The sequence below is a fragment of the Arvicanthis niloticus genome, chromosome 5 (genome assembly GCF_011762505.2).
Source record: "Arvicanthis niloticus isolate mArvNil1 chromosome 5, mArvNil1.pat.X, whole genome shotgun sequence".
Lineage (NCBI taxonomy): Eukaryota > Metazoa > Chordata > Mammalia > Rodentia > Muridae > Arvicanthis > Arvicanthis niloticus.
Genome location: NC_047662.1, coordinates 37,702,073 through 37,724,704, shown reverse-complemented (window position 1 = coordinate 37,724,704; position 22,632 = coordinate 37,702,073). Strand labels below are relative to the sequence as shown.

The following is a 22,632-nucleotide window of genomic DNA, read 5'->3' as shown; positions in this document are numbered from 1 at the left end:
ATATGTGAAGATAAAAGGAATAATTCTCTGTATTTTGCCAATTATAATTTTATATAATAAATCATCATCTTAAAAAAAAAGAGTCATTATATGGCCATGTTTCTTTAGCAGTACTAGTGTTTGGCTTTCCTCTAGGCCCATGGTCTATCTCAGATTCTGGGACACTCAAGCAGTGCCAGGCCTGGGATCCATCTTATGGAGTCTTAAACCCAACCACATAGTGGCTGGTCACTCCCACAACTTTTGGTGGCACACATCTTTGATCCCAGCTTTCAGGAAGCAGAGGCAGGGAGAGCTCTGAGTTTGAGCCTCATCCACACAATAAGATAATAAGTTACATGTTAGCCAGGGCTCCATAGTGAGACCATGTCAAAAAAGAAAGCAAGAAAGCAGGACTGCATATAAACCCCAGAATACCACCCAGCACACAGTGCACAGCATGTTAATTATTTTAAAATTAATCTATCATTATATAATAAACTAAATTAGATACAATACCTAGTCAGATTTTTAGAATCACAGCCTAGTTGATTAATATGACATCATGTAAGGGGCAGTACCTGTCCAGGGTCACATGTGGAGATGGATAAGAGGCAGGTTAGAGGGCCTCACCACTCCCAACCATAACTGGTGGGCATGTACCATGCAGGACCCAGCTGCTTTCCAGAACCACACCTCCAGGGCTGTGATCGTTCTAGAGCTGGTTCTGCAGAGCCATTCTACAGCACTGAGGCCAGCACAAGTATATAGTGGACTCCATCAATAAATAACCAGGCCTTTGGATTATTTTAGCAGTAGGCTGGGTAGTACAGGATGAGGATGGTGAGGCTGGGGCTGGCACCAGGGAAAAGAAACACAGAGCACCGGGGAGAGGTAAGGAGAGAGGTGGGAAGGACTAGAGAAGGTATGTCAGATCCCTTGGGCTAGACAATAGAGCAAGAGGATGAGAAGGGACTGTCCTAGAATCCAAATCTAGAGATTGGGGATGGCACTGGTGCTTTTTGACACAGCATTTGAGGGCTACGGTGTATATGTAGGGCACTTCCTGACTGTCAGCTAGATATCCACAGGATGGCTCACTTTTAGAGGAAAAAAATATCCACAACCAGCTAGGGACATTGAACCTTGGTGTTTTGACTTTAAATTCATTCTTTGCCCTGCTCCAGAGATGGGCTCCCTGTGGGGTGTGCAGGTGAAGTGGAAGCTACTGCAGAGTGTGTGTTCCCTTCAGGATGGCACATCTGGGAGGATGGCACATCTGGGAGGATGGCACATCTGGGAGGATGGCACATCTGGGAGGATGGCACATCTGGGAGGATGGCACATCTGGGAGGATGGCACATCTGGGAGGATGGCACATCTGGGAGGATGGCACATCTGGGAGGATGGCTGGATTCCCTTCAAGAAGGCAAGAAGGCTCTAACTCTCACTTGTGGTTTCTACCTTGCCTCCATTGCTTTCACTCTATCTATAGCATTCCTTGAGACCGATCTCATCAAGGACATTTTAGTCCTACCCTGTGCTACAAGATACAATGGTCCTAGAGTCTCCTGTGTTCAGAGAAATAAGACAGCAGCCATTTTCTTCTATGCACCTAGTCCTGATGACTTGCCCTGGCTACTCAGTGTCAGTGCAGGTTAGTGGATTACCTTTACACATGAGGGCGGGTGCTGTTGTTTGGTCAAGATGACCATTTAGAGCCCCAGGAGACAGAGATCATGTCTGTAACATTCAAATGCCCAACACAGACCTGTTAGTTTGTTGAATGACTGGCATGGGAACCTTACCTATTTCATTTACAGCAAGTATCAACTTCAGATGAGCAGCTCCATCCTCATCTCCTCATACATGATGCCACAGGCTCCTTAGGTCCCCAGTGGAATTCTTGATCTTCTCTAGCAGAGACCCTAGTTCTGTTCTATACACCCAATCACCAGACCCGAGGCAGGGGCCACTCCACGCTGCCTCAGCTCTATCATGGTTTACTTTCTGACACACTCCCTTCTACCCCATAGCTTCCCTGATCCAGCAGATGATTTGCTTAGATGTTTGCAGCAACCTCTTTTTATCTTTCTTCTGTACTCTCGGGCCTCTGCCATGCTGTAGTCAGAGAGATCTTTCAACATGAAGATTCAGCCAGGATCCAGTCCTTTGTCAACAGGGTGACCCTTGAACACTTCAAGACATGAGTAGCCCGATGTCTCTTCTGGGCTTGGGTTTGGACATCTGTCAATTTGACATTCAGGTGATGCTGGTAAAATTATTGACTAAGATACTCAGTACCAAAGTATGCAAATTAGAACTAAATAATATCCATTCTATGAGGTTGTGGCAATCATTAAAGAGTTATCCTGACTTCAGAACGCCTACAGTCAATGCATACTGAACGTTAACAACTGCCCCTCCAGTTTTCGCTTAGCGTCTTGTCTGCAATGCCTATAGTGGCCACTAGATGGCAACACTGTGATTCAGCCTTCTTCCTTGGCAGCTGCTTCTCTCCCAACTCAACATTGAGACTTTCCCCACCTCCCTTCCCCATCATGTTCTTTAATGCCTCAGGGCCTGTGCTGACCGTGCTTGGGATTTCTGGTTTTTCTTCCATTGGCCTCACCACCTCCAGGATGGCTCTCTGTCATCTCTTTGCACACCACACTCATCAGATGGGCCAAGCTCTGGTCTGTGAACTCCTGGAGGGCCAAGTGTCTACAGAGATGCAGGCGCACTGCCTGCATAGTGGAAGTGCTTCACATTTGTTGAATGAATACCTGTGTGTTGGCTTCATCTGTGTGTCTAGCCTCAGCTAGACATTTACATTGGCTGTGTGAGCTTGAACAAGTCTTTCGTCATTTCAGTCATCTCTAAATGGACATTAAGATGAGGATGCCCCTAGCATTTGCTGTGGCAGTCTGGAGTCAAGCCATAGTGTGAGAATTACCATTCTGTACCTCCAGGGTCACCATGTATAGACAGAGCACCTGCCTGCCCACCATTGGCCATGCCTATCCCAGCCCTGTTACACGGCTCATTTGGTAGCATCAGAGTTTGTTTACTTCTTTGTAAGGACCCTTTTTAAAATGGAGGGTTGGGAGAGCCTAGGCTTAGTCTGGAGCCCATCTGGATCAGCTAAGCCTGGAGGCTCTCATGCCTGGAAAGCACACCCAAAGCTTGCACTTCCTTGAAGGGCACCTGATCACTGTGCTCTTTTCATCTCTCCAAGTGTCCTTTGGTCTCAGTGCTTTGTCCAGGGTAGAGCTGAGGGCTAGCTTCTGGTTCCTCCCCAAAGATCTCTCTGCTCTGACATTGTCTCTGTCAGTATGATCCTCCTATAATTATACAGCAGTGGCCTGGAGCATAATGGGTGTTATTAGGACCAATTCCCAGGAATAGAGCTACCCCATCAGAGAATCCAAGTCCTTCTGAGGCTTTTCCAAAGTCTATGCTTTCTTGCTTTTTCTTAAGGGTTGAACCCATTGACATTTGATCATTAAGCAGTGGAAACAGTCTATGTATGGGATTCCAGTTTGCTTTGAGGGCAAATACTTTCCAAAAGCTGTTTACAAAAGAGGCACTCTCTTTGCCAAGTGCTTCTTTTGGTAATACTCCCCGACTGAGCACTGCTTGATGTGCCTTCAACAGCAGAGGGGACAGTTTACATAGCTCTCACAAAACTAACTGAGAACCAGAAATTTCCACTCTACTGGGACTTAAAGAAAGTCTGAGGTCTGGGAAGAGTGCCCATTGATGGAATCACAGGGAGGTTTGAGGAAAGCCCTGGCTGGGACTTCTAGTACTATGTTGAATAAAAATGTTGAAATAACATGTCTTATTCCTGATGTAAGGAAAAAGTCTTCAGTCTTTCCCCCCCCCCCCAGCTCAGTCTTTCAGGATAGAGGCTGATATTTCCTGTGGATTTTTAAAAAGACACAGGCTTTTGTTTAAATGAGGTATTTCCTTCTAGTCCCAGTTTATAGAGTGTAGTTTTTAAACTAGAAAAAAAATGCTGCATTTTACTAAAAGCTTTTTCTGTATCAGTTGGGATGGTCATGTGATTTCACATCTTTATTCTGTTAACGTGAATTCCACTGATCAGTTTTTTTTTTTAGATGTTGAATCATTCTTCCATTTTAGAAATAAATCCCACTTGTTCATGGTGACATGCAGTACCTTTTCTATTATAAGTTATTAAGTGCAAATACTGGGTCTTCCAGAGTTAGTGTTGTCCTGTGGAAAGGTTTTATTCATTATTAGCATCTGTCTGTGCTCTTCAGGGGACTATGGTCTCCCTCTCCCCTCTCCCCTCTCCCCCTCCCCTCCTCTCCCCTCTCCCCCTCCCCTCCTCTCCCCTCTCCCCCTCCCCTCCTCTCCCCTCTCCCCCTCCCCTCCTCTCCCCTCTCCCCTCCCTCCTCTCCCCTCTCCCCCTCCCCTCCTCTCCCCTCTCCCCCTCCCCTCTTCTCCCCTCTCCCCCTCCCCTCCTCTCCCTCTCCCCTCTCCCCCTCCCCCTCCTCTCCCCCTCCCCTCTCCCTCTCCCCTCTCCCCCTCTCCCCCTCCCCTCTCCCTCTCCCCTCTCCCCTCTCCCCCTCCCTCTCCTCTCCCCTCTCCCCTCTTCCCTCCCCTCCTCCCCTCTCCCCGCTCCCCTCTCCCCCTCCCCTCTCCCTCTCCCCCTCCCCTCTCCCTCTCCCCCCTCCCCTCTCCCCCTCTCCCCCTCCCCTCTCCCTCTCCCCCTCCCCTCTCCCTCTCCCCCCTCCCCTCTCCCCCTCTCCCCCTCTCCCCCTCTTTCCTCCCCCTCCTCCTCTCTCCTCCTCTTCCTCCTCCCCCTCCCCCTCCTCCCTCCCTCCTCTCCCCTCCCCCTCCCCCTCCCCCTCTCTCCTCCCCTTCCTCCTCTCCCCTCTCCCACTCCCCCTCTCCCCTCTCCCCCTCCCCCTTTCCCTTCTCCCCCTCCCCCCTTCCCTCCCCCTCTCCCCTCCCCCTCTCCCCTCTCCCCTCCCCTCCCCCTTTCCCCTGTTCTCTCTCTCTCTCTCTCTCTCTCTCTCTCTCTCTCTCTCTCTCTCTGTCTTCTTTTGCACAGCTCTGGCTGATCTGGAACTTGCATACACCTGGCTATCCTGGAACTCAAAGATCTGCCTGCTGCTGATCTGCCTCCTGAGGGATAGAACTAAAGGTGTGAGCTACTGTTGGGTTGTTGTGTGTGGGTCCCGCGTCTGTCTCGCCAAGGGGCTAGGCCACTTGGGGAAGACAGAGGTTCGGGAAATTTGATTGTGCTCTCCCCACACTGGCGTGGGGCTATGTGAAGCCACGGGATCCCGCTCCGGGGGTACTATGCAGTCTGAAGTCCTGCAGGGAGCTGGAGCTAGCTAGTCTGGTTCGCAGCCTCTTGAGCCTCCAAGCACTGCTGGAGGGGAGCTATGGAAAAGCCAAGAACCAAGTGGGGGGGGGGTACGGGCTGGATTGGCCAGTGGCCAAAGGGGGAGAAAGAGGGAGAAGCTCCGGCTGTGTCCCATGGGGATGAGAGTCTTGCTTGGTCACAGCTGCTCGCTTGGCTTTCTTGGATTGATGGTTGCTGTGGCTGGGAATGCACAGAGGTCTTCTATGGGAGATTAGACAGCGGCTCTGTAGACAAAGGCCGGCTCCACTGTTCCCCACGGTGGATCCCGAAGAAGAGAAACAGTCCATGGTCTTAAGATGTTTATTGTCATAATGGAAAATAGATAAGAAACTGTACCCCCATTTTCTTAGAGCAGGCCTGAGGTTAAATACCTTTTTCAGGGAGGAGGGTCTGTGAGGGAATGCTTAATTGGCTCCGCCCTTTGGCCTTTAGGTACCTCATTAATGTGGAGATCTGTCTTGAGGTTGTGGTCACATCTTTTACCTGTGAAGGGGATGGGGTCATTGCCCTATGTGACTGAAGGACACAAATCTATGGAGGGCTGTGGCCTCGTGTCAGGAGCCTGGAGTCTGGGAGTGTGGCAAAATGCCTGCCGGCCCTTTCAGGGGACTTTGTGGGGTCTCAGGGGTGCTCCATCAGAAACCAGGCTGCCTTTCATGGTTCTACAATCTATCACGGCTGACTTGGGCATTCTTACAGGTATTTGACAGTCTCTGGTTGGTGTTCCTTCATTCATTTTACACTGCCAGGTGGTAGTGTACAGGGTAAATATGGAATCAACTTGTGGCTACAGTTAATGATGCTGTGTGGTTAGGTTTGGTTAGATAGAGATCTGGATTCCACAAACACATGTTACAAGTATGGAGCAAGAAAAAGGATATCCTCTAAGTGTCATTGCATTACCTGTTTTGGCATCGGATATGCATCTCAGAGCACTGTTCCGGCAGAGGCTTTGAGTTGGTGGGCAGCATAGTCATAGAACAATGAGTGAGAAACAAGGGAAGAAGGAAGGAAGCATAGTCAATGTTCTTATGAGACATTTTGTCTTTTTGTTTTCAGTGCTGAGGACTGAACCCAGGGCCTTGTGCTAGTTAGGCAGCCACTCTACCCACTGACCCACAGGGCTAGCCCTCTTAATAGAAAATATTTTCGAAAAGATTGACAGAGAAACTTTACTGCTCTACTTATAAGGGGGAATATACATATTATATTCTATAATAATGGCAAAGGGACTTTGAAAACCAACCGTGTATTATATAGAAATTATAAGAAATTATATATAATTAATTACATTTTAAAAATTCTACCAGGAGGTAAAAGTTATGTGTTTGTGTTCTGAGATTATTTTGAGACAGATTATTTTGAGACAGGGTGAGTGACTTACCTCTTCCCCCAAACTAATGGGTTCTTTACTAATTATGGCTGTTTTCCACTAAAGTTGAGAAGGACTTTCAGTGAGGTCCAGGTATGGGCTCTTGGATTGGCCAATGCCATTAAACCATAGACAAACTGTGTTTCTGTGCTTTTGTGCACAAGATTCCAAGAGGAGGAGCCACGATTTCTTCAGATTTGTTAAAAGACGCGAGCTTTAAAGAAGACGAAGAGTAAGAGGTGACATGGTCTGCAGCTCGGTGGGGCATGCTAAACTACATGCAAAACCAAGACCAGTGCTTAAGAAACTGAGCATCAGTTTTTGCTTGTGAGTTATCTCCAGGTTGGGTGGGGGCGGAGAGCAATGTGAACAAGTGATGGTGTTTTGTTCAGGCCTCTGTGGCTCCTTTAAGATGTCTCTTTTCTTCTGCCAGTCCTGGTTTGGGAGTGGCTGTTTGGGTATGGAAGTCACTCCATTCTTTTCTGGAGTTTATTTTAACATCAAAGTTTTGACAAGTAGTTGAACATTTAAAAAGCTTCGAAGCTTAGAGCTCTTGATTATTTTGAGAGATATAAAGGAAAGCATTGTTCATGTAGCCTACAATAACAGTAAGGTCTCACTAGGACAGTTTAATAGTCTTGCACACCGAAGCCTCGAGGAGGCAGATGGCCTAGAGCTAGTGGGATGCTTTGTTCTATGCATTTTCTGCATTGTTCTGTCATCTTCAACACACAACTTTCAGGCAGTAATATAAGTTAGTGGCTCTAGGTTCTGTCACCACATCTGTCTTCAAATAAGGAAATAAACAGGAAGTAGATGGCACACAGCTTTCCTTTCGATGATATTAGCCTGAGATAAGCTATATCACTTCTTTTCATAGTTCTGCCTAATATTTGAAAGCATGATGTATCTCACTAGAAGATCAGGCTGAAGCGGTTCAGTTGGTAAGTGCTTACTGCTGAGTTTGGGTCTGCAACATTCTGTGAAAAGCTAGGCACAGCAGCTTGTGCACAGGACGAACCCTGGGTATAGCTGAATGGGCGAGCTCCAGGTTCAGTGAGAGACCCTGTCTCTAAAAGTAAGGTAGAGAGTGATTGAAAAAGATTCTCAGTTTTGGTCTTTGGCCTACACATACACATGCACGTGCACACACACGCAGAGTGGGAAAGGGGACACACACACACACACACACACTTGAACGAGAGGGAGAGAGACAGACAGAAAGACAGAAACAGAGAGACAGAGATAGAGACAGAGAGAGAGACACACACACAGAGAGAAAGACAGGGAGAAAGACAGACAGACAGCAGACAGACACACACACACAGACCGAGAGAGACTGAGAGACAAAGACAGATACAGAGATGATAGAGACAGAGACAGAGAGACAGAGGGACAGAGATAGAGACAGAGAGACAGAGAGGGAGAAAGAGAAAGAAAGAAAGAAAGAAAGAAAGAAAGAAAGAAAGACACACACAGAGACAGAGACACAGAGAGAGGGAGACAGAGACACAGAGAGAGGGAGACAGAGAGACAGAGAGAAATAGAGAGACAGAGGGACAGAGATAGAGACAGAGAGAGAGAGGGAGAAAGACAGACACACACACAAACACACGCACACACACACACGCACACACACACAGAGACAGAGAGACACAGAGAGAGGGAGACAAAGAGAGAGAGAGACCAAGAGACAAAGACGGATACAGAGATGATAGACAGAGACAGAGAATATACTCTGTAGCTGGTAGCTATGTGCCCAGCTAAAAATTCTATTTATGTAGGAGTGGACAAAGGATGTGGGAGGGATGCTGAGTCATCGCTGCTATAAACAGATTGTAATGTAGGCATCCCTGTGACAGATCCTTTAAAACAGAAACAGCATCTAGGGCGATGCTGATCACATGCTGTCACAGCTTGTAGAACTCAGGAATCAAGAACCACCCAACTTTCCAGCAGGCCACAGGTTAGCTTGTAAAAGAAGCCTCTGGGATCTTCACTGCTGTGGGTTATGGAGTAACTCAGGCACTCAGGGCTGTAGTTGCTGTAATTAGTGCAGCACCTATTTAGCCTTACTTGGTTAAGTACCAATTACACAGTGAAGCAAGGGGCTCTTTCCCCAGGTATGCATAGCTTCCGGCTTCTGCAGCTTTGCATATGGGCACAGAGGAGACAACAGGAATGCAAGCGCATGTTACAGTTGTGTGGACCTGCCAGCTGCACCTGTAGGGAGATTCGGTATCATTACATTTGAGGCCATATTTCTTTATCTCTTCATATACTATTAATAAGATATATGGCTTTTATTAATCCTGAGATGGTGGATTTTCTGTTTGATGAAGGGAATTTTTGGATCCACATGTCATCCTTCCTTGTACTAGGCTGCCATGTTTATTAGTACCTTTGGCTTATTTTCCCCATAATTCCCCATAATTAAAATTTCCAGAAAACAGACTGATGGAGAGGAGGCTGGTTCTCTGAAGTCTTCCTGTAATTGGACAGGATGACGGTGGTCAGTTTCTCAACTCTTGGATTCTGCCTTTTTATTCACACTTCCAGACAATCCACAAGTTCTCTTTACTCTCCTAAATGCCATCAAAGTCACCTTCATGTTCATTTCCCCTGTAGTTCACTGCCACCATCCTTGGCAAGCACCATCTACTTTTTTTTCCCTTCTAATTCAGGGGAGAACATGAATATAGTCCCCAACTACAAGTCAAGTTTCCCACATTTGGGGAAGTTTTAGGGGTTAGCAATGGATGAGCCTTGTCCTGGGAAAACCACCTTTATGATCATGGTCTCTTTTCTGCCAGCTAAGTATCCAACATCTATTCTAATCTGTGACCTAGAATTCTGATTGTGTCCCTTTCTTCTGCTTTCTCCTTTTGTCCTCCTCTATCCTATCATCATTTGTTCATTATCCATGCAACAGATGCAACACACAGACGCTCTCTCCTCTGACAGAAACACACACACACACACACACACACACACACACACACACACACCCCTCTTTCTCTGTAGTCCAGGCTGGTCTTGAACTTATGACTCTTTTGCTTTAGCCTCTCAGTGCTGGGGTTATAGGTATGCATCACTATGCTCAGAAAAACTTTCTTAAAGTGCAGTTCACTCTAGTTCTGTCTCTAGTTGAAAGCCCTTTAAAGGACTTCTTCTATACTTAAAAACTAATCTAATTTCTGATTAGGTTCCAATGAGTGATGAACTTATAAATCATTAAGCAGTTCCCATTTAAGCTTCATAAGAGTAGTTAGTGCCAGAAATGTAAGTAGAATATTTTTGTAACAGTCTAAATTTAGACTTTTTTATTTAAGATTCAAAACCAAGAAACCATAAAGAAAAGTGTGTATACACATCTTACATCATCAAAATTAAAGTATTTCATATGTAAAAGAACCATGCCTTCAAATTAACAAGAGTAAAGGAATCTGAAATATTACAAAGAAAAGTTGTAAGCAAGAATTATTATCCATAATATATAAAGAATATATGGATAACTAAGAAAAAACATCATACAAAAACAAAGATAGATAGTGTTGTCTCCATAAAGATAGGGACTAGATAAGTAGCTCATAGGTAAAATCTTGCTATGCAAGCCTGAGGACTTGAGTTCAATTCCCAGAGCCCGTGTGGAAATAATGAGGCATGGGGGAGGGGTGGCACATTCTTGCTATCCAGAGCTGGGGAGGTAAAGACAGGCAGATCATGGGGCTCAGGAGCCATCTAGCTTAAGCTACTGGGTGAGCTTTGGGCCAGTAAGAGATCCTATCTAAAAAAGCATGGCAGACGAAACCTGAAAAATGATACCTTGGCTTATCTCTGGCCTCTATATGCATGTGCACACATGTGGATACACACCCAGATACACATGAATACAGAGAGAGAGAGAGAGAGAGAGAGAGAGAGAGAGAGAGAGAGAGAGAGAGAGAGAAAAGGTCAATAAATACATTTAAGAATTATAACTAATTTAATTATCCAATAGTAGAAATATTTTAAGATAAATCATATAATATTCACATATCACAACCTTGTGATAAGGATTAGGGTGAATTTTTTATTAAGTGAGAAAAAGCAAGACCAATACAAATATGATCACATGTCTAAGAACACACACAATCACTATTTATGAAATATGCAGGGAAGAGTCAGGAAGAATGCATATCAATTCTGTTTTTAGGAAAAGCAGTAGGCTCTGTCAGGGCAGTGGCTCAGGTGAGGCTGGGTTTTATGTACACCTCCTAGTGCTGGAAATGGCTTTCATTCAACATAAATCCTGTTACTTGTATAATTCCAAAACAATTAAAAAAACAGAAAATACATAGATGTCACCTAGTGATAGGTATAGGCTTAGGTTTTCCAAAGCCTACTTTAATAAAGATTCTTAACGCTTCAACCTCCCTTATACCCCACTGACCAAAGGTGGGGGAGGAAGATCAATAATAGGACAAGGGGGACATGGACCTATTTAGAAGTAGTTCTTTGAGGTGATTCCAATCTTCATTGTCAGCAGTCCAGTCCACTAGCAAAAGACTACACACAAATCAGCAGCAGCTTGATCCAGAAGAAACTGGCAGGAGTCCACTGGAGTGATAAGAAGCAGCTGGTGAGTTTCTCTCTATGGAGTCAGGACAAGTGAAGGTCAGTGAAGAAAGCAAGGTGAACCAATGCCAGCGCGTGTCCGCTGTTGGGTTGCACTTTTACTCTTGCCAAACATCAGGTATCCTCTCAAACACAATGTGTCTGTTCTCAGTGAAACATCCTTTCATGTGTCTGCCATCAGCAAAACAACCTCTCATAAGATAGCTTCCAGAAAGACATCACATGGTATACCTGCATCTCCAGTGAACTCAGAAATTCTCACTTCAGATAAGCTTGGTAATAATCTTAGAAAATAATTTGTCAATCTCCCCAAGTTATACATATCCATGGTCACATGTGCTACCTGAAAATATCTTTGGCTAACGTACAGCTGTAGAAATGTCTCAACCCGCAGTCCTGCAACTCTTCCACCAGTCTTAGATTCTTCTCCATTTGCCTGGACCATTGGCTAAAAAGCTAACTTAACAACAAACAGAAATTTAGTCATTTCCCCTAGTATCTAACATTTAGAGTTTCTTCAGGTGCAAATAGATTCCATGCTTGGGTCTGAGGACAGTGTGGCTGGAGAAGGCTGGAGGCCTGGTGAGATCTGGAGCTACTTGGAAACGGAGCAGAATCAAGGCAATGGCCACCTTTAGCTCCAGCAAGGCAAACTGCTGCCCAATGCAGTTCCTGTAGACACCGAAGGAGAGAAAGGGGTAAGTTTCTAGAATAATAAGTCTGGAGTCCACAGCTCCTTAGCAGTTTCCTCTGATTGAAATATTCTCTGCAGGAGGGAGGGAAGGGACTTAAGAAACTCCAGAGGTGAACTGACTTCGAGCTGTGACTTGGGAGATTCATGAGGCTCCTTTCCAGAGTTATAGAAGCAGTAACGAGCTGCTGGGAAGGAGACTGTCCAGCTATGCTACCCAGAGCCCTCTCAGACTTGCTCAGATGCCTGCAAGTTGTGCAGAGAGCTCCAGGGTGACAGCTTTTGTGAACAGTCACTTGTGCTGGCTTGGGCTTTTGGGTGATGCAGCTTGTGGTGGTTTGAACAGAAATGCCCTCAATAGGCTCTTATGTTTGAATATTTGGCCCACAGTTGATAGACCAGTATGGGAAGGATTAGGAGGCGTGTCTTGTTGAAGGATGTGTGCCTCTGGGAGATGGGCCTTGATGTTCTAAAAGCCTCACCATTCCCAGTTAAGCGCTCTCTCTCTCTCTCTCTCTCTCTCTCTCTCTCTCTCTCTCTCTCTCTCCATCCCCATGCTTGTAGATCAGAATTTAGCTCTCAGCTGCTGCTGCTCCAGTGTCACACCTGCATTCCTGCTGTCTTGCCCCTGTTCATGACAGTCATGGATTCACCCTCTGACTCTGTAAGCCCCCACTAAACTTCTATAAGTTGTCTTGGCCATGGTGTCTCAGAAAAGTAGACTCTAACACATTATTTACTATGGTCTGTTGGAGGTAATTTTTCTGGGGTGAGTAGATATGTTTGTGTTACTTCTTCCTGGAAAAAAAAAAGTCTCTTATACCTCACAACAGTAAAGCAGATTTTTCACACCAAATATCATTGAAACTGTTGGGCTTTATGTTTATAGCTTTCCCTGCAAGAATGTGGACTTGGAGGTTCTGATATGATATCCTCCCTAGAGTCATCCACAACATATTTCTCCTGTAAGGGGAGGTGACATTGAACCTGTGAGCAATATTTATACTGCAGGATTGCTTCCTGAGGCTTGACTCACGTGGGCTGTTACAGGAAGAGGCTTTGTTCTTTGTGAAGAGATGGGTTCTGGGAAGGAATTTATGGTGCTGAGGGGCTGACAGGCATAAGTAAGCTTTTTGTGAAAAATTTCCACAGCTCTATGTTCACCTCACCTTGGACCACTGGAGAACGGTAGGAAGGCACAGGGATGTCTCTGATCAGAATTCTCCTTAGTGAATCTCAAGGGGTCAAAGACCTGAAATGAGAAGACACCCCCATCTTGCCAACAGCACATTTTAAAGGTGCTACTTACTGCTGATCAACAAAAACACACACCACAGAAACAATTTAAAACATTCTGCTGCCCACATGCTAAGAAGACATTACATTTTGTTTTTTTCCTCAAAGACAGTTTCTCTGTGTAGTCTTGGCTGTCCTGGAACTTGCTCTGTACACCAGGCTGGCTTCAACCTCACAGAGATCCATCTGCCTCTGCCTCCCAAGTGCTGGGATTAAAGGCGTGTGCCACTACCCCGTGGCTTTTTTGGGGGACATTAATTTTAATAATAGATTTCATTGAACAAAAGTTTATCATGTACTCAACATATTAGGGAAATATCTCACTTTTGAGAGATGTACAACTCTCTTTTTCAAAAATATTTCACTTTAAGAGAAGACAGAGTTGTCTTCAAACTCTACATTGCAATTCTAATTAGCCAAGTGGCTCAGTGGTCACATAAATAACACCTCTATAGTCTTGGAGGGCTTATCTGGCTCTTGCTCAACTTGTCTGCTAGCCAGTCTAAGAGTTCACACACTCAGAAGCCTGACCCAAATGAGATGTAATGGTCCGGCTTCCTAGTCTACAGAGTACATCTAAAGCCCCAACGGTTTACACAGAACACCAGTACTTGTGTTTTGAATTTCAAGAATATTAAATCAAGTCAGGCTTGCTACACATCTCCTTGGTTTACACAGAACACCAGTACTTGTGTTTTGAATTTCAAGAATATTAAATCAAGTCAGGCTTGCTACACATCTCCTTGCCTGTCCCTGCCCTCTTTTCTCTTTTTCTGAGCTTGTTCTGGCCCCCAGGCAGCTGACTCTTGTAGTTTCTAACTGGATTTTGATAATACAAGGCATTGGTGGGAATCTGAAGACTGTCTGCAGAGAGTTTGGGGTGTTGACTGTTCATCGGCTCCCTCCTGCTGACAGTCTTAGGTTGGCAATATCTCTACCGAATAGGCTTAGCTGATGTTTCCCCCCCTAGCTCCTGACTCTTTCCCTGCAGGTTCTGTAACCCTCCATTCTGGGGCCCATCAGGTCCAGATAAAGCTAAATGATTCTGAAAGCTATCCATTCTTGTTTGCTTTCCCTAAACTCTGCCCATATCTTCACAAATAGTTGTTTTTTTTTTTTTTTTTTTTTTTTTTTTTTTTTTTTTTTTTACAAAGTGTTGGAGCTGAGCAACTTGAATGTGACATCAGTATCACCAGGATCTTGATGGCTTCGTACAATAAAAGAGAGGCTGAGCTGCCCAATTTACTCTGCTGAGCAGCCACAGTCCTGCAGATATCACCCGCCATCCTCCACAGGGGTTCGGAAGAGCTTGTCAGGTGAGGGAATGAGGCAGAAACAGTGACAGTTGGGAGCAGACTGTGGGACTAAGGTCTTTCAGATCGCAGTAAAGATAGAGGATGTGAGGTGAGGACGGGATCGTTAGCGGGTGAGTTTTACACATTTCTGACTTTTATGTTTGTTTGCCTAGTGTTGTTTACTTTCACGGTAGAGCCATTTGCATGATTAGCTGTGGACCCATGACCCACTCAGCATCACTCTCTGAAACCCAACCACAGAAGACACTCTTACCTTTGGGTCTTTCCAGACAGCAGGGTTGTGGTGGAGACCCCAAATACTAAGAACCACAGTCATTCCTGAGGCAGAAGGGAAACAGAGCAAAGGTTGGTGTAGTGTGCTCTCTGCCAAGACGTTTTATCCGGGAGAAAAGAGCTAGCTAGTTCTTGCTGAGCTGTGTGCCAATGCTCCACCGGGAAAGACAAGGTGGAGATGGGCTTGGGTTTAAACTTCAGTTTTCAAAGCAGTTATTTATTTAATTCATAATTTTATCCTAGGAAGCTGTCAGTGTCCCACCAAAGCACTAAACTGTGCTTAAGCTTTCTGCTCTGTTTGGAAATTACTTAAGTATTTGTTAACAGCTAAACAGTACTTCATAGAGACAGTTCTGTTATTCTACCAGTGGCGAGTTTCTTTTGGCACTGTACATTCATAAAAGGGACAAATATTGATATGGTTGGTGATTAAAAAAAAAAAAGACAAAGGAGAGGGAATTTGAATATCATTTTCTTATCCAAAATAATTCTGGTTTTGTCAACAAGATTACAGAGGTTGAAGGGTTGGCCTCAGTACTCCTGCCGACTTGTTGGTACTAAAACACAATGAAAGAGTGTCTCATGAGATCCTACTGCCACCTATGTGCCCTGCCCAGACATGTGCACATGGCTTAGGAAGTACAGGGTCTCTATGAGTTTTAGCTTTGCTTCCTGTCTGTTAACCTTTTGTACATATATGGGATTCCCAATGGGTTTTTGGAGAGATTAAGAATATTGTAGACATGCTTGTAAACTGTAGAGTACTGACCACATATCCTTTAAGATTACATTCCAAGGGGAAAACGAGAAGTATTATTCCCTTTTAAGGTTGCTCTGGTGATAAAGACTCCCCTTCTCACATTAATATAATGATGCTCATGTCCTGTGGATCTCGCACTCAGCCTCACAAATATTATCAAAGAGACAATGTCCCATAATGGATGAAACCCTTGGCTGGGGTTCTTAAAGTGAGGTTGAAACCTAACAGCTTTTCAGTTGGTTATGTGGCCTAGAAAGGTCACTGAAGCTCACATATGATTGAGGAATTATCCTCTGACCTTTCAGTAGCTGCCTAATTCCAACCCAGAGGTTCCCCAACGCTCCAAATCCTGCGAATCATTGTCACTGTGAACTTCATAATTTCATGCTTAGGAGAACAGCATGAAGACCTGCAGGCAGCGAGTGTCCATCTGGGAAGGTAAGGGGTTTGCTGAGTTCCCTGGAGATGGCTGGGATGGGAGGGATCAAGCGCAGTGTCTCCTTGATGCACATTGTGGTGTATGACATCGAATCCAGCTGTTCCCTGTGAGGACAAAGGAGGGAGGGAGTGACTTAGACTTCAAATCCACTTTGTATTAGTTGTTCTCTACTTGAGTTATTTTCCTGGTAAGCATTACTGCTGGGGTAAAGTGATTTTTGTCTAGGTTTATATAGCACAATGTTAAAGTGTAGTCTTTCCTGTTTCCATGTCAACTGAAGTCCCAAAGGTGATAGACACACAGATGTCAGATGCCTAACAACAAGATTCTGAAAAGCACTGTTACAACCGTTAGCTCTTCATGTAAAGCAAGAATGTACAAGGAACAGCTAAAGACTGAAGAAGAGGCTAAAGAAGTTTAAGAGAGAAAAAAAGAATCTAGCGAATGAGCGGTGGTGCAGTGGCTTAGGCGCTGGCCTCCAGAGGGCGACCCTGTGCCCTTTGCTCTCTCCCGGTTCAAATCCCGCGTCTGCCCGAGTCTCATGGGACTAAAGAAAAAATCATTTAAAGAGAATTGTTGAAATGTAGAGGTACCTTAGAAACTGGAGTGTGTGTGCTACTCATCTTAAAGGAGATTTATTTTGGGTCACTTAGAGGATTTGGCATGTGTTCCCTGGAGTTTGGGAAGAACAGAATGAATGACAAGTGACTCAGAGCAGATAGACTGGCAGTGGGGAGTAGCAGAAGCAAGGTAGAGATTCACAGGATGTCCGGAAGATCGGTGAACTGACGGGAGGAGGGAGAGCTGCAGACCAGCTGGTGAAGCACTGTGTCCAGAGTTTCCCTGCTCCACAAGTCACCACTAGAAAGTTCCAGAAAAAGAGTCTCTAATATGCTTGCATTTGTAACAGTTGCGAGAAAGGAGGAACACAAAGTATTTGGCAAACCTTTGGCACAATCATGGTAGTTCCAACTGCTTTCCCTTTCATACTGGATTTTATCATTTCTGACAGGGTCAGGACCTCAGGATAAGGAGAAGCTGGTCAATAAGGTAAGCCAACAACAAACCCTCCTCACTCTACTGGCTTCCTCGATCAAGGTGGGACGGAGGGAGAGGCTCCAGATGGATGAGGATGTGGGTGATGATTTGAGATGCCCTGGACCAGACAGACTAGTTACTGGCACGAGGGTGGCAAGTAGATGGGGCTCTATGAGACTCCTTAAGATTTTGCCTTCAAGGGCTGGAGAGATGGCTCAGCATTAATAGTACTGGCTGCTCTTCCAGAGGTCCTGAGTTCAATTCCCAGCAACCACCTGGTGGCTCTCAACTATCTGTAATGGGGTCTGTTGCCCTCTTCTGGTGTGTCTGAAGAGAGCAATGGTGTATTCATATACATAAAATAAATGAGTAAATCTTAAAGAAAAAAAAATGATTTTGCCTTCAAGATGAAAAGAACTCTTCCCACAGAGTAAGTCTGAAGTGAGAGCAGGAAAAGGAGGAAAGGATTTGTTTGCATACTAGCAAGTCAAAGGAGATCAAGAAATGACTGCATACATTTGGTCAATCTGCCTAATCTCATTTATAATTCTTTTTCTGACAAATTACTTTAATTTAGGTGTTGGCCTTGTAAAAATGCATAATTTAAGTTCTGTATTCTTTCCTCACGAAGGCCAGGAAATAAAAGAGCAATTGTGTCTACTCTGAACTTAACATCATTAAGAAAAACAAATTTGCCCATATCAATGCAAAAGCGAAAAAGAATTTTGGTTGTTGTTGTTGTTTTGAGACAGGATTTCATTATGTAGTCCTCAATGGCCTGGAACTCTCTGAATAGACCAGTCAACTTGCATATATCTTCTTGAGAAAAGACTTTTAAACCAACGTAGAAGTGGCCTGACAAAGAGCCAAAGAGAGAAATTGCTTAAGATTTTCTGAAGGCCATATGTAAATTTCATTAGTGAAAACAGTGGGTATATTATAGAGTTTTTTTTTTGTTTGTTTGTTTTGTTTTGTTTTGTTTTTTTAATGTGTCTGAGACTGGAGATGGCTCATCAGTTAAGTGTTTCCTGTTCTTGCCTGGAGATGGCTCATCAGTTAAGAGTGCTTGTTGCTCTTGCAAAGGACTTGTGTTCAGTTTCTAGCACCCATGCCAGATGGCTTACAACCACACCAGCTCCAGAGGGTCTGACACCCTCTTGTGTATGCTATGGCACCTGCACTCATGTGCATAAACCTCCACACTCACATAATTATAGAAGAATAAATCTTTGAACATGTGGGTTTTTGTTTGTTTGTAGTATTTTTTCCTTTCTTTCCTTGAAAGAAAGACTAGTTAACAAATTATCTGGACTTTTTTTCTCTCCAACCTGGCCAGGATTCAATGGCTGTTTTTAAATTTAAACCAACCAAGACTAAGAAGAGTCAATTTTAAGTTTCTTCCTTTTTTCTTTTCTTTTTTTTCTTTTCTTTCTCTCTTTTTTTTGGGGGTGGGGGGAGGACAGGGTCTCACTATGTAGCTCTGGCTGTCCTGGCACTCACTCACATAGGCCATAGTGGTCTCATAGTCACAAAGATCTGCTTACCCTGCTGGGGTTAAGGGCATGCAGCACTGTACCCAGCCTTATTTGTTTCTTAACTCATTACAACAGACTAGATCAAGCATTGAATTCATGCTGGAAACAGACATACCAGTCTTCCAAGTTTAGTGAATAAATAAAAACAGACTAGTCAGTGAGATGATGGGATAGGAGGCTCCCCACTTGGACCCCCCTCTTCCCAGCAACCATGATTTCACAGTCCAAAGTGCCTTTGTGTGAGACAATGCTTGATCTGGCAAACTACTGTGAGGCTGTAGTAATAAAAAACAAATGGAACAGGTGGAGAGCCTGGAATTCCACATTTATACCTGCACCTGCACCTGCACCTATTCCTACACATATACTTATGGACAATGAATTCTCAGCAAAGGTACCAAGACCACACAATGGGGAAAATATTCAGTTCAGTGACTGATGTTGAGAAAGCTAGATATACACATCAAGAATACAATGAGATTCTTATCCTATGCCCAAAACGCAATTCAGAATTGAATAAAGATTTTAAAATACTATCTGATTGGAAAACTCCTAGAGAAACCACTGGCTGAGAGATGCTTGTTGACATTGCAAAGGTATTTTGAGTTTTTCTCTTCAAAGCATAAGCAGCAAAACCAAAAAAGGAGATGAGTTTACATTAAGTGGAAAAATTCCTCATTTTGACAAAGAAAATAACAGAGTGATGACTTATAAATGGGGAAACATTTGCAAATCACACATATGATAAAGAATTAATATTCAAAATATATAAAGACCTCAACAACTCAAGAAAACTGACTTAAACATAAACTGATTAAAATACATGCAAAGAAACTACATAGGCAATTTCTCAAAAACTGACCTACAAACACTTGACAGGCATGTGAAAAAAATTCTCAACATCCCAAATCATTAGAGAAATAAAGATTAAAGCTAACAGTGAGATGTCACTTCACACATGTTAGAGAGAAGAGAGATACATTTTCATGAGGATTCAGAGGACATAAGATCTGTGCACACTGTCAGTGTTAACATGAACCAATGCAACCAAATGGAAAGCAGCATTAAGTGCCTAAAAAATTACAAAAAGAAGTGGCACATGATCCAGGAATTTCCTTCATCAGTAGATATTTAAAGGCAATGAAGTCAATGTAGCAACTGAAGCTCTATTCACAACAGTCCAGATAATTATCAGCCTGAGGGTCGTTATCAGAGGAGTGGATAAAGATCATGTGGTGCACACACAGCACAGTGCTGTGTGCCAGTAAAAAGAAAGTCAGCCCATCGATGGACCTGGGGGACATTATGCAAAGCAACATGAGTCAGACATAGACAAACACTCTGTGAACCCAGTTCAACCTGGCTGTAAGGAGTTGAGTCTTAGAAGAAGAGAGTGGGGAGAGTGGGGTAGCGTAGATCAGGCATGAGACCGGTAAGAGGCACAGAATTTCAGTTAGATGTGGGGGAGCTACATTGTCATAATTGCACTTAATACTTTGTTGTTTATTTATTTTTGTTTATTTTTTATTGGATATTTTATTTACATTTCAGATGTGATCCCCTTTCCCCATCCCCCCCACCCAGGAACCCCTATCCCATCCCCCATCCTCCTACTTCTATGGGGATGTGCCTCCACCCACCTGCCCACTCTCATCTCCCCACCCACGAATTCCCTCACACTGGGGCATCCAGCCTTCATTGGACCAAGAACTTCCTCTCCCACCTATGCCCGACAATGCCATCCTCCCCTACATATTGCTGTATATTTAAAAATTGCTCAATGAATATATTTTAAATGTCCTTGCCACAAAAATAGTTGCAGAGTTAATGGGTATGCCTGTTTAGTTATTTCAAAATGCAAAAATGGGTCAAAATAGCATATTGTAAACTATAAATTTATATATACAAACAAACATGCACACATTTTATCAGTAAAAAGCCATTATTTAACATTGTATTTTATGCTATATAGATGGCTTTGTGTGTGCATGCATGTGTGCATGTGTGTGTGTATATGTAGTGCATATGCCACAGCACACATGCGAAGTTTGGAGGCAACTCTGTGGAGTCAGTTTTCTCTCTTTGGATTCTGAGGATTAGATTCTTAACAGGCTTCTATGGCTGAGCCATCTTGCTGGCCCTCTGTTCCTGGTTTTTTTTTTTTTTTTAAAGTGGCTGAGCTGTCTTCCCAGATGAAGGGGACTCTTCTCTCCTTAGATGAAGCTTTGAACTTATGGTAGAAAATGACTCTTGGTTCCTTACTTTTAAAGTGAAATCTCGTTTACCTTTAGAACTTCAAGTTTTGTTTTCTGAGCTGATCTTTGCTTGTGAAATGTGGCTCAGTGGTCTTTAGCATGCTTGTATTCTGTACCTTTGACTAGGGTTGTGGTGATGGCTTATCAGGGATACTTTGTTTCTTTCAAACAACATGTCTGAGGAGTATGTCCATTATCTAAACTTTATTAACAGCAAAATATATTAAGTCTGGTGAAGTAGAGTTGAGACTTTCTCCTGGTTTATTCTCCTAGACATGTTGATCCTCAAGGGGCTTCCATCCTTGGCCAGGGTAAGAATCTGTCTTCTAAATCTGGTGGTCAGCAAATATCTCTGTTGTTAAACTTACCAGGAGTACTTTAATTTATAGTATGATGGTCTCTCTCTTGCCTTAGACTACAGATCACTGAGGACAAGGTCTGTACCAAATCTTAGTCATTATTGTAGTGTCTCCATTTTAAAAATGTCCTCAGTCTACGTTTTCTCTCCTCTGCCTCAAGACAGGGTCTCTCTGCGTAACAGTTCTGACTGTCTTAGAATTTGCTTTGTAGACTAGGCTAACCTTGAATTCACAGAGATCCCCCTGCCTCTGCTTTCTAAGTGCTGGGATTAAAGCATGCGCCACCTTGCCTGGCAGTCTACATTTTCTAAAACCCAATAACTAAGTGTACTATTTAATATTGTGTTCAAAGTCTGCCCTCTCCTGAAGTCTGACTAGTGACCAGGTGGTGGGCTAGTGTATCTACATCCATCTTAATGTCTACTTCTCCAGCTTTCTCAGCACAGGAGTCCATGTAGAGTCTTGTCTTTGAAGCTCCAAATGCAAGCCTAAGGTCAGTTCCTCACTTCACATGTGCCAGAGCTTGGGTGAAAGAAACAAACACAACATTGTGTAGAAAAAAAAATAGTGCTGGATGATTTCTGGACAGTGAACTTCTTTTGCAGAAGATAGGGTTAACTCAGGTCACTCTTCAGAAAGAAGAGACAAGTGGCCTGCTTTCTCTGCTTTGACATACCTTGGGACACTGTGGTCATTAAAGCACCAGAATAAGAAATAAGCAAAATCCCAAGAAGAGAGCTAGGGTGACATGACATACTCAGGGCTCTATCTTACCAGGTGACGGAAGACCCATCTCCCAGGATGCTCCTGATCTCTGTCCGGCATTTGTCTTGATGCTCAGGGTTGAGAGCCAGGCAGTAGAGGAGCCAGGCGATGCTAGCTGCAGAGGCGTCATGTCCTGCCCACATGAAAGTGTTCACCTCAGACCGAAGGTCAGCATCTGAGAAGGCTCTCTCATCTTCAGCCTACAACATCCAGCAAAGATTGCTGGATGAAACATGTATCACAGATATTTGGAGACACCATCAAAACGATAGTTTTACAGAAGGCTATAGTTTCAAATAAAGGCTTCGGTTTTAGTTTACCAACTACATACATGAGTCCCACTTTGCTCAGAGCACAAGGGAGAACCAATGTTACAAAAGAAAAGCTTTTCGTAAGCACTTGGAAAGTTTCTTCACTCTTCCAGGTATTATCTAATCCTCAGCGTTTTCTTTTAAAGTGCTTGTCCATGCTTCCAATTTTTCTGTGAGTCTCTAAATTCAAGGTATTGCATAACCTCCAAATAAAGGCAACCA

At 44.0% G+C, this 22,632-nt stretch overlaps 1 protein-coding gene across 1 annotated transcript in view; it reads right to left on the bottom strand.

The window, feature by feature from the left end:
• Positions 1-10,807: 10,807 nt before the first annotated feature.
• The window catches only part of LOC117708828 (cytochrome P450 4X1), a 28,408-nt gene continuing 16,583 nt past the window's right edge, over positions 10,808-22,632 (bottom strand). The window contains exons 8-12 of the mRNA XM_034502728.2: positions 22,109-22,299; positions 16,118-16,251; positions 14,929-14,993; positions 13,233-13,315; positions 10,808-12,044 (exon numbers count right to left, since the gene is read on the bottom strand). Coding sequence (XP_034358619.1) covers positions 11,879-12,044; positions 13,233-13,315; positions 14,929-14,993; positions 16,118-16,251; positions 22,109-22,299 — 639 coding nt within the window. The 3' untranslated portion in view covers positions 10,808-11,878. The remainder of the gene's footprint in view (positions 12,045-13,232; positions 13,316-14,928; positions 14,994-16,117; positions 16,252-22,108; positions 22,300-22,632) is intronic.